The 12,775-nt window shown below is 44.0% G+C and overlaps 1 protein-coding gene across 6 annotated transcripts in view; it reads right to left on the bottom strand.

The window, feature by feature from the left end:
- Nucleotides 1-12,775, bottom strand: part of TSPAN5 (tetraspanin 5) — a 186,832-nt gene that overhangs the window by 37,081 nt on the left and 136,976 nt on the right. Inside the window, exon 2 of one of the 6 annotated variants that reach the window (XM_078366781.1) lies at nucleotides 10,674-10,978. The exons of 4 other annotated variants lie outside the window; for them this stretch is intronic. In XM_078366781.1, the coding sequence (XP_078222907.1) occupies nucleotides 10,674-10,676 (3 nt within the window). In that variant the 5' untranslated portion in view covers nucleotides 10,677-10,978. Of the gene's footprint in view, nucleotides 1-2,928; nucleotides 3,088-10,673; nucleotides 10,979-12,775 lie in introns of all 6 variants that reach the window. One more of the 6 variants, XM_035293277.3, reaches the window with a different exon arrangement.

Here is a 12,775-nt window from a genome sequence, read left to right as displayed (position 1 = left end):
CACCCAGCCAATTTTTGTATTTTTCGTAGAGATGGGGTTTCACCATGTTGGCCAGGCTGGTCTGGAACTCCTGACCTGAGGTGATCTGCCCGCCTCAGCCTCCCAAAGTTCTGGAATTACAGGTGTCAGCCACCACGCCTGGCCCACAGTCTCCTTTTAAAATAAAGTTTTCCTCTTTCTTCTTAGCACTTTGTGATGTTTTTCTTTCACAAGCCATATAAATAGCTTGGAAACCAATGGTTTTCCATAAAGAGGAGAGAGAAAAGAAGTAGGGATTTAAAGAATACTCACATAAAATTTCTGTTATAATGTTGCTCCCATATTTCCTGCTTTGACTATGACTTTCCAAACAAGGGTTTAGGAATTGGGGGAAAAAAGAACACAAGGGAAACACTCAATACCTAAGCAGGCAAGTGGTGCAAGCCTGGGCCTCAATGATACATACCTTCAGTGCTACATCACTAGCAAATGTCCTCCCAATTACTCTCAGACCATATGTTTTGTTTTAAAATCAAGTCGTTCCAGTTCCAAATAATTAAACAGAGAAGAGCCAAAAAACAGAGACAGGCACGCAATACTTGAGGCACATTCAGTTTCCCCTTTCCACCTCCCAAAGAAAAGACGACCATAAACCACCAAACTGACCTCACTCTGAAACCCAGGGAGGCCCACTTGCAGGAAACAGTGAGAACTCTTAAAGTCAACCCTTTATTCTTTTGAAATCGAAAAAAAAAACATTTCTGAGGCATCTTCCCACATGGCAACATACACAAATGTGCAGTACAAATGTTTGTCAACCCAAATTTTGATGTTTTAAAATACATAACAATAATTTTGCCAACATTTGTTGAATGCTAAGTATGGCTAAACTACAGCCACGTGTTACTTCAAAAAGGGAATACGTTCTGAGAAATGTGTAGTCAGGCAAACATCATACAGTGTACCAACACAAGCCCAGACGGTCTAGCCTACTACACTCCAAGGCTCTGTGGTATAGCCTATTGCTCCTACGCTACAAACCTACACCGCATGTTACTGTACTGAATACTGTAGGCAACTGTAATACAATGGTAAGTATCTGGCATCTAAACACATCTAAACAGGGAAAAGACAGAGTAAAAACAGAGTATAACAATCTGATGGGACCACCTTTGCATGTGCAGTCTGCTGTCAACTGAAGCATAGTTACGTGGCACATGACTGCTGCTTCACACTGAGCTGTGCTGGTGAGTGTTAAGTACGTGCTGAATTTTAAAACTTAATATGAATAAAAAGAATGTAAAATATCTCATTAATATGTGGTTTGTTATTGATTGCATGTTGACATGATACCATTTTGGATATCTGAGTCAAATAAGACATTTAAATTAATTTCATTTTACCTTTTAAAGATAGCTATGGAAAATGTAAACTACATAGGTGGTTTGTATTATATTTTTATAAAATAATGTTGGTACAAAGTATCCCACAACAATATCCCAGGCATGAGTTATTGTTCTAATCCCCATTTTATAGATAGGAAAACTGAGGCTTAGAAATTTTAAGGTCGGGCACGGTGGTTCATGCCTGTAATTCCAGCACTTTGGGAGGCTGAGGCAGGTGGATCACGAAGTTAAGAGATCGAGTCCATCTTGGGCAACATGGTGAAACCCTGTCTCTAGTAAAAATACAAAAATCAGCTGGGCGTGGTGGCACGCACCTGTAGTTCCAACTACTCAGGAAGCTGAGGCAGGAGAATTGTTTGAACCCAGGAGGTGGAGGTCGCAGTGAGCTGAGATCGTGCCACTGCACTCTAGCCTGGAGACAGAGCGAGACCCCATCTCTAAAAAAAAAAAAGAAAAAAGAAAAAAATTTTTAAGTATTTCTCCCAAGACCACAAAGGTGCCTGAGCTGCATTGCTCAGAAAATCTGAGTCCTTAGCCCAAGACCAAAACTATTATATTTTCCTAATATGCATAGAATATTTGTCTACAGAGAAAGCTCAGAGATAGAGAACTGTAATGAAACTCATGCCCTAAGACTCTAAATTACTCTTTTAATTTCTAGGTATCAATGGTATGTTTTCCCACATGGAAGTGAGAATGGCCATCGGGCAGGCTGATGCAGCCTTCCAGCATAGCAGAACCACAGCCAGCAGAGACAACCCTCAGGAACAGCTGGACAGGAAAATGACCTCAGGATATGATGAGGGTGATTAGTTACCTCTGGACCACTTTTCTCTGAGTTCTACAAGACGAAGATCCCTTCCTTCATATCTGGCGGTTTTCATCCTTGCTGAACCTCTAACATTTTGAAATTGGTCCAGTGCCTTATTCTAACTGGTATGAAAATGTATACTTCAAGAAGCCATTCATCCATTCATTTAGAATCTGCAACAAATATTTTTGAGTTTCTATTTTGTACTAGACACTACTTTTCTCTTGGGATATATGAAAATAAGAAAACACAAACAGTTCCTGCCTCCAATGAGCATACAGTCCCCTAAGAAGAGAGAGAGAGAGAGAGAGAGAGAGAGAGAGAGAGAGAGAGAGAGAGAGAGAGAGAGAGAGAGATCAAATAAAGAGTAAATCATACAATCATTCTTGATGGTGCTACAAAGGAGAAACAAATAAGGCCAAAGATGACTGTAACAGGGGATCTGACCCAGAGGGGCATCTGGGAAGGTTTTCGTGAGTGAGGAATGTGTAAATGGAGTCTGAAGGACGAGAAGGAGTTAATGAGCAAAGAAAGGAGGAAGAGTGTTTCAGGCAAAGCAGAGAATGTACAAAGTCCCTGTCGTGAGAGGAGCATGACAAGTAAACAGGTCTAAAAGGCAACTGGTGTGGCTGGTGCACAAAGAACGGGGGAGGTGGGGAAGTGGGGAAAGTATGGCAGATTTGCAATTACAGACATGAGCACGGATCAGCCCATGCAGGCCTAGTAGCTCACCTGAAGGAATCCAGTCATTCCCCCACAAGTGCCAGGAAGCCATTTAAAGGCCAGTTTTGTGCGGTGAGCAGGGGTGGATTAGGCAGGCAGGTCTTTGCAGACACGAGCCTTGGAAAAATGAGGATCTGGGTTGCAGAAAAGATTGGAGTCCAAGTGCATCTACAGAGACCGAAAGGAGGTGACTTTGGTAATGCAGGCAAGATCCGATCATGTCCTGGGCTGAAATATGATGAGATGGATGGAACTGAGAGCTACTGAGAAGCAAAACTGACATTTTCAGTGCAGATGGGGAGAAGGGGAAGGAGGTGTTAAGGATGATGCCTACATTGCTGGCATCTTCTACACAGAGTCTATGGCTCTTCGAAATTCCAAAGACTTACATCCTCTCTGACAGAAGTAATTCTCAGGTGCCAATTTCATAACTAGCTTGATCTAGAGGCACTTCTGAAGGACAGTTTTCTTTTATGGGTATTGTGGCTGCTATCTGAATTCTTTTTGAAATAAATGTCAGCTTGTATACTTTGAAAAAATAAGTTATTACAAAATCTACATAATTTCCACCATGCTTACTACTTTTATTAATAAAAAACAATTACATATATGATATACATCAAGTTCCAAGACAATTCATAAATTGCCATTTTCCTTTTTTTTGAGATGGAGTTTCACTCTTGTTACCCAGGCTGGAGTGCAATGGGGCAATCTCGGCTCACCGCAACCTCCGCCTCCTGGGTTCAGGCAATTCTCCTGCCTCAGCCTCCTGAGTAGCTGGGATTACAGGCACGCGCCACCATGCCCAGCTAATTTTTTGTATTTTTAGTAGAGACGGGGTTTCATTATGTTGACCAGGTTGGTCTCAATCTCTCGACCTCGTGATCCACCCGCCTCGGCCTCCCAAAGTGCTGGGATTATAGGCGTGAGCCACTGCGCCCAGCCAAATTGCCATTTTTAATGTTCTTTGCTTAAAAACATAGCGATTACACCAATGGCCTCTTCCCAACATCCTGTGAACAGACTCAAAATAACAGAACACAAGGCAAATATGACAGAGAAAAATAAAGATCAAGTCAATCTTCTCGCCTAAATTGAAGTCACAAAAATATCATCCTAAGTAACAAGGAATGGAAAAAAACCCAACATTCTGATGAAGTCTTTAAGAAAATTTTAATCTCTCCCTGAATAAACAGGAGAGATGCACTTAGAACATCTGGCACAGAAGGGAGGAAAGGGGAGAAGTGCCGTTAGGAAAGATGTATTTTCCTGAAGCTGCATCACCTGTACTTTCTATTCTATCATACATTTTCTGACGCTTTAGTCTGAACAACACTCCAGTTTTAGCAGGGGTCTACATAAGTTGGCTAAATGCTTCTGATAACAAAATAAATGTCTTTATAGAGGAGAGATCTATTTCAGGAATAAAACAACCTCTGGGCATAATTCCGGCCATGTCAAAGGAGTAAGTGTGGGCTGGTGGAAAATTCAATATGCACAAAGTCAATCCCAGTTTTCCCATTGGGTCCCCGTGTCCCAGTTTGTTCGTTCAAAGTGTCTGGAATCCTCATGATAAGATGGCGTGACTGATAAAGCTCAAACTGTAAACAGGACATGTCCCATCCGGGCCAGGGTCACCATCTCTCACGTCACTTCGTCCTGATGGCCTCCTTTCAGTGTGGGCCGAGTGCACCCTGCCTGCTGCACCCTGACTCCAGTGCTTCGTAGTTCCGTGATCTTGGAAGGGTCTTTGTTCATTTGGCAAATACTTATTGAGCTTCTACCACGCGCAAGGAGGTCATCTAGGGGCTTTGGATAAACAGGGAAACAAAACAAAGTGACTGGTCTTGTGGGGTTGACACTCTAGCTGAAGTGTGCAGGGAGAGAAAGGATATATAAAGAAACATAAGTGAGTAGATGCAGGGAATTTTTTAAAATGGGAAGTGCTGTGGAAAGAGATCAGCGTCAGGGGCTTGTCATGTGGTGGAAAACGGGATGCCCTGCAATATGAAAGTAGAGCAAACGAGGGAGGTCTTCACTAAGAAAGTGACATATAGGCCGGGTGCGGTGGCCCACGCCTGTAATCCCAGCACTTTGGAAGGCTGAGGCGGGCAGATCACGAGGTCAAGAGATTGAGAACATCCTGGCCAACATGGTGAAACCCTGTCTCTACTAAAAATACAAAAATTAGCTGGGTGTGGTGGCGTGTGCCTGTAGTCTCAGCTGCTTGGGAGGCTGAGGCAGGAGAATTGCTTGAACCCAGGAGGCAGAGGTTGCAATAAGCCGAAATTGTGCCACTGCACACCAGCCTGGCACCTGGCTACAGAGCAAGACTCTATCTCAAACAAACAAACAAAAAAGTGACATATAAGCAAAAAACCCAAAAGAGATGAAGGAGGGAGTGGCAGGTGCTGGGGAACAGCATTCCAAGTTTGGAGGCACAGCCACCAAGTGGCTACAAAGCACAGCACAGAGGATGATGGGAGCCAGGCTGTGTCGGGCTTTGGAGGCCGTGGTGAGGACTCTGGTTTCTCCTGAGACAAAGAATCACCTGAGGGCTTCTTAACTTCCTAGATCCCTGGTGTCCCTACCTGTCAAATGGAGATACAAAGGGCACCTCAGAACTGCAAAAGCCATGGTGGGTGCTGATGTGACCATGTGAGCACTGAGTGCTTGGCACAGTATTTTCATTAACATCACCTCCTGCCCCCTTCCTGACACATTTCTCAACCTGCCCCTCCAAACCTGCCATTTACAACTGATCAATAGGAAATGCAGCTTCAAGTCCTGCCTCCTTCAAGTACAAGAAAATATACTAGTTCACAGCGATCAGAGGCTAGTTCTCTCTCTCTCATGAACTTCGGTATCACTCGCTGCAAGTGCCCTTATTTGACATTTATGCATACACACCTCCAAACACAGAGGATTATGAAGAAGTGATGTGTCCTGGGATCAGATAACAGGGGTAATGGGGCCTGTGCTAACCAGGGAGCAAGTGCTCACAGGAAGTGGCAGCATCTGCATCTGGCCTCCCATTCATCCTCTCTCTCCTCAATTTCAGCTTGAGGGTCCTTTCAGGAACAATATATATAGTACCCTGTGTGTTTAAAAGAAATGAACACACTCTAGTCAGATATTAATATGGTACTTAATTTCAAATCTTTTCCATTTCCTTTCTTAGCAACCTGGATTTTGAATTCCGGACGACTAGCCCCAGAACTTTTAAATCTACCAGTTTTGATTAATTTGAATTCTGCATTAAAGATGTTTCTCCCTATCAGGACTTCAAGATGCATCTTTCCTCTCCCTAACCTTATCACTCTTGGTTTTTGCATGATATCCTGTGTGAATGGGTTTACTTTCATTGTACCTATTTTTTACAGAATCTTTTAGAAAGAATGTGGGATATAAATGATAACCAAGGCCAGGCGCAGTGGCTCACGCCAGCAATCCCAGCACTTTGGGAGGCTGAGGTGGGCAGATCACGAGGTCAAGAGTTTGAGACCAGCCTGACCAACAAGGTGAAACCCTATCTCTTCTAAAAATACAAAAATTAGCCGGGCATGGTGGCATATGCCTGTAATCCCAGCTACTCAGGAGGCTGAGGCAGGAGAGTCATTTGAACCCAGGAGGCGGAGGTTGCAGTGAGCTGGGATCATGCACTGCATTCCAGCCTGGCCAACAGTGCAAGACATCATCTTAAGAAAACAAACAAAAAACCCCACAGTCAGTTCTTCCATCTACATCACCCTGTCTGAAAACTGGCCCTGCCCCAGTGGGGGCTCCTGCAGGAATATTTGTGGAGGATGGGCCTTCTCCCACTCTCTGGACAGATGAGTCACTCAGGTCAGACATGTGACTCAGCAAGAGCTATTCCACTGAATGCCAAGCTGGGCCAGAGTCTTCCTTTTCCCAAGAGTCTGGTATTGGACAAAGTGATTTTTGTCAGCTTCACTCTCCCTCATGCTAGAAGAGACTGGGGGATGTTATGTAGATAGAGAAAGTAGAAAAGACACCAAAAGTAGCTTATGTTCCTGAGTACTTCTGGTTTCTTATCCTGGTACCTGTGGTGGCACTCGTTATGCTGGGTGCCATATATCCCCTAGGATCCTATTTTAAGTAAGCCCCTCCCATCTTAGCTAAAGCTACATGTAGCCAAAAGCATCCTGCTATGGTTTGTACACCATTTATCTGTCCTCACCAAAATGCAAGTTGAAATTTGATCCCCAGTGTGGTGGCGTCAGAAGGTAGGGCTTAGTGGGAGGTGTTTGGGTCATGAATGGCTTTCAGCTATTCTAGAGGTAACTGAATACTTGTATTAATAGCAGTGAGTTCTTGTTCTCCTGAGACTGGATTAGTTCTGTGGAAATGAATTATTTCCCACAAGAGTTGGTTGGCATTGAGTTTCCTCCTCTTGTTTGATCCCTCTTTGCATGTGTCTGCCCCCACTTTGTGTGTCTCTGGCATGTTGTGATGCAGCACAGAAGTCCTCCCCAGAAACCAGAGCCATGGCCTTGAACTTCCCAGCCTGCAGAACCATGAGCTAAGTAAATGTCTCTTCTTTATAAAACACCCAGTCTCAGGTATTCTATTATAGCAACACCACAAAACAGATTAAAACTGGTCCTAAGACATAAATAAGAGACCAGAATAATTGGTTTCATGCTTTAATCCTGTGACAAGCTTACAGTGAGCTACAAAACATGCAAACAGGCATGAGACTGATGGTGCTCAGAAACTAATCATGCTCTGGCAGAGGGAAATTTCTATCCAAATAACTGAATGGAGATACCAATTGTTCTGAACTACTGGGCAAGATGTTGCTACTTGCCGTGCGAGGAATATATAATTCAGCCACATATCCACCTGCAGGAAATAGCTGCTCGCTGCTTGCTTGTTGAATTATGGAAGCAGAATGATATGGCTAGAATAACTCATGGAATGGTTCCTGAAAAACACCACACAGCAGAGGCTGGGAAGGGGGTGAGGTCTATTTGGAGGTATCCAGGCATTTTTGGAACTGTGTTCTCTCCTGCTTTCCCAGAAGATGAAAGGGCTCTTTGCCTTTGGACTTGCACTATACCAGGAGAAGGCCTGGGCACCCCTTGAAGACATGTCTACAATCCAAGGACAATCTTGTTTAGAAACTCCTTTGTTAGGGTTTGGAGTTTGACATTTTGGCAAGTGCTAGTAATCTGAGATGTGGAGGGAGAGGAGAGGGCTGTGCAAGCTATCAAACTGATACTTTTCTTGGAAATTACCCAGGCAATGCAGGCACGTAAAAGGGAACGTGAGGGATGAGCCATCCTCTTTTGGACTGAAACATGGAGGCTGCAAGTTTACAGCCCACTAATCTTTGCTTGTCTCAGTAAAAGAAAGGCTTGCACCCTTCCATCTGTAGCTCCCTGATTAGATAAATCTAAGGCTGAAAAACATACCAGAGAAATGTTCTGAAGGCTGAGAAGGACTGAGGAATAACTCAAGCACTTCAAATCAGAGGCATGAGAAGTAAGTTATCTATAGACAAACATCAGCCTTTGTAGGAATAAACTGCTGTTTACATTAAAGAGCTGAATTATGAGCTCTCCCTAACAGCAGCTTCGAAAGTTTAATACTGTCAGATGCACAGTTTTTATGTTGAAACATCTTGACTTTTTAAAAAATTTGCTTGGGCTCACTTGATCCTCCCCTCTCAGCCTCCCAAAGTGTTGGGATTACAGGCATAAGCCATACCACGCTCAGCCTATCTTGATATTTAAAAACATGGTATGATAAAGGTTAATGCAAATAAAGACCAACATAGAATTATTCCTTTTCAAGGTAAAAGTAGGATTATATCATTCAATTTATTGAATGAATATCTTCACTATATATCAGCCACCATGCTAGGTATCAGGGATAGAAGGGTGAATAAGAAAATAGATATCTTTTCTAAAAGAGCTAATGGTCTGGTGGGAGTGGGTGGGGGATACATAAACAAAACAACTCAATTACAGAAATGGTGCATTCCCAGAGATGCACATGGGTTTCCACAGAAACACAGAAGCTATGAGATCACTGCAGGGGTCAGAGGAAGCTTCCTAGGAAGTGACACTTGAACTGACTGTATTTTAAAAGGAAGATGATAGAAAGACTATCTCCTGTAGAGGCAACAGCTTATGCAAAAGGATCAAAGCCTGAAACAGCATGTCCCTTCAGGAACCTGCCAGTGGTTCCAGGGCTGGAGCAGAGAAAGTCAGACAAGGCACTAGGCAGGCTATGGTTCCCACACCAGTGGTAGCACCAGGGAACTTGTCAGAAATGCAAATGTTCAGGCAGCTTCAGACCTACTGCATCAGAAACTCTGGAGGCAGAGACCAGCAAGTTCTATCTTCTTAATAAGACCTCCAGGTAATTGTGATACATGGTAAAGTTTGAGAACCTCTGGGCTACAAGGGGTAAGTGGGGCCTGATCAGCATGGCTGTATGTGTTGTGGGTACCAAGGGACCAGCAAGCCATGGAAAGCCAACCAAGGGTTTTAACCAAAACAGTTATCAGATTTGCATTTCAGAAAAATCATTACAGCACAGTACGAAAAAGGAATTGAAGAGAGATGACACTGCAGGGCTCAAGACAAATTGGGAGGCTACTAATTTGGTGAGAATGACACCAGCTGAAAAAGGAAGAGGAGCCACAGCAAGATGAATACAGCAGATGAAGAGGTGGAGACTCTATGGACTCAGTGACGGGAAGCAGCAGGCTGCAAGGTTAAAACCACGGGCCTTTAGGTCCAGGTGCAATGGGGACACCTATGGTCCCAGCACTTTGGGAGGTCAATATGAGAGGACTGCTTGAGCCCAGGAACGAGATCAGCCTGGGCAACACAGTGAAAATAAAAACTAAAATTAAAAAAATTAGCTGTGCATGGTGGTATGTGTCTGTAGCCACAGCCACTTGGGAGGATGAGGTGGGAGGATCACTTGAGCCCATGAGTTCAAGGTTACAGTGAGGTATGATCATGTCACTGCACTCCAGCCTGAGTGAGACAGTGAGTCTGTTGGAAAGGAAAAGAATGAATGGTGAAGGGGAATGTCCTGTAAGATGAGGAAGAGCGTGCAGTCTAAGAAAATGCCCCAGTTTTTAGCCTAAACACTTGGCAGGCTTTTGGTGTCATTTACAAAGTTAGGAATACTAGAAGTAGAGAATGTTTTGAGAAAAATATCAGTTTTAGATTTTCATTTCCAAGACAGATGTCAGACACTGATGTGGAAAGATCCTGACTCAGGTGCAAGGAAATCTGGAGGCTGGATAGCGGGTGGCTCCAGAGTCAGGGTTAGCTTAGCATTCAGGTTCCACCACTTAGTGGCTGTGCGACCTCAGACAAGTAATTTAACTTGTCCGTCTGAGGGATCTGTGGGGACTGCTCCCGTGTGAGTCCCCTAGGAAATGGGCCTCGCCATATGGTGAGCTTGAGCCCAGACACAGATCCCCGGTTGGGGGAGTCGAGCTGAGGGAAAGCGGGAACTGAGAGAGGGACTATGCTATTCAAAATAATTAACAGACATTACTTTATGGATATGAGGTCTTGGGAGGCACTGTGTCCACTTTCGGCTCCTTATGGTTTATTGCTTGATTGTGTTCATTTTGGACCCTTGTTACCTTCATTGTAAAATATTAACTTAAGTATTTACACTTGGTAACTTACTTACCGTAACTTACTGGGTGTAACTGTAACTTACTTACCATAACTTACTGGGTGTTAACTGTAACTTACCATAACTTACTGGGCGTAACTTAGTGGGCATAACTTGCTTACTGTAACTTAAGTATGTTGATCTGGTGTAAACAACATTAACTTCAGAAAAGTATATAATGGAACATATTGCAAAAATAAAATTGCTGCTTGGACATAGCCTAAGCCAGCCCTCCAGACTCCGCTTTTCTTTTTTCTTTCACTTCCGCGCACTCTTTCCCTCAGGTTGAACGAGACATCTACGTTGGCGGTCTTGGGGACTCCCGCAGGTCGGTAGCCTCCCGGCAGACGTGCCTGACCCCAACATCCGTCCTCTATTTCTTGCTCTACAAAACACAGAGACAAGTGGTATCTATCTCGTGGAGTCATTGAGAAGACTAAATGAGATAATGCATGTGCTCAAATAATGTGCTCAAATTGTGTGGCACATGCCTGGCTCAATAAATAACTGTTATCATGGTTGTCATTAAGGCCACATATAGTCTGGAGGAAAGAGGATCAAGGGATTGTCTTAGAGAACAGGAAGATTTATGAGGCAGTGCACAGAGGGGACCTAAAGGGGAGACGCAGAAGAATTAGATAAAAGGGCAGCAGGAGGCTGGGCGTGGTGGCTCACGCCTGTAATCCTAGCACTTTGGGAGGTCGAGGCGGGGGGATCACCAAGTCAAGAGATTGAGACTGCCCTGGCCAACATGGTGAAACCTTGTCTCTACTAAAATACAGAAAATTAGCCGGGTGTGATAGTGCATGCCTGTAGTCCCACCTACTTGGGATGCTGAGGCAGGGGAATCCAGGAGATAGAGATTGCAGTGAGCTGAGATCACACCACTGCACTCTAACCTGGTGACAGAGTGAGACTCTGTCTTTTTTTTTTTTTTAAGGCAGCAGGAAATCAAGAAAGAAGTGCCACCAAAGCTCACACAGCAACTACGCATTAAGGAGAGAAAGGGGCCAGCTCCACTAAGCAAAGGGGTGGCAACATTGGAGACTGTTTGTGTTCCATTAAGTGGAAATTAAAATATAGAGCAACAAGAAAGCATTAAAAAAAAGTAACTTCCCTCAACTCAAATGAGTCCATTATGATCACTAGACACTGTGTGTGTGGCTGGGTAAGATGAGTTGGGAGGCGTGGAAACTGCCAAAAAGGAACTCAGGACTGGCCTGGGGCACCTCTGTAATACCTGCAAATATTCTATACCTTATGGAGACAAAAGGGAGGCAGAGTTACACAATGTGTTCCAAAGACCATCAGACGGGGAGTCAGGAACTCCCAGGTGTAATGGCAAGCCTCATAGTAACTGTGTGTGTGACGTTGGTCAAGTCACTGAATGACAGTCTCTTTAAGGGTAAATGGGCAATAACAACACCCACTGCAATGTCACAAGACTGTGATTGTCAAACACAGGGAAGATGTTTGGAAAAGAATATGTTGCATATGCAGGATAAATTAAAATACCACCTTTTATCCATCTATTAAAATAACAGAGATATAATGTTGCAGCTACGGCTATGTCATCTGGCACCTGCACCGCCTTTAGAAATCAGCGCAGATTAGCCATTCATGATATCGGTACTTGTGGTGTCTGTTTCCAGAGTAGTTTGTGTGGGGAGACAATTCTCTTACATCTACACTTTTTTTTTTTTTGAGACAGTCTCACTCTGTCACCTGGGCTGGAGTTCAGTGGTGTCATCTCGGCTCCCTGCAACCACCACCTCCTGGGTTCAAGCAATTCTCCTGCCTCAGCCTCCTGATTAGCTGAGATTACAGGTGCATGCCAACAGGCCCAGCTAATTTTTGTATTTTTAGTACAAACAGAGTTTTACCATGTTGGTCGGCTGGTCTCGAACTCCTGGCCTTATGATCTGCCCACCTTGGCCTCCCAAAGTACTGGGATTACAGGCGTGTGCCACCTTATCAGCAAGGCACTGCCTGAAATTACAAGTGAGTCCTTCATTACTACCTTTTCAAGGAAATTTATACAGCAGACAGCCTTGAAAGACACAGACAATGTTTCTTCACAGAGCAAGGATCAGGCAGGCTTACTGCCCATTATAAGAGACCAGAGTTCCCTAAGTTCAGGATTTCTTTCCTAGAATACAACCCACTATGTATACCTGGCCCT

Source organism: Callithrix jacchus, chromosome 3 (assembly GCF_049354715.1).
Source record: "Callithrix jacchus isolate 240 chromosome 3, calJac240_pri, whole genome shotgun sequence".
Classification (NCBI taxonomy): domain Eukaryota; kingdom Metazoa; phylum Chordata; class Mammalia; order Primates; family Cebidae; genus Callithrix; species Callithrix jacchus.
Note: the sequence above shows the minus strand (reverse complement) of the source record. Positions and strands in the feature narration are given on the sequence as shown.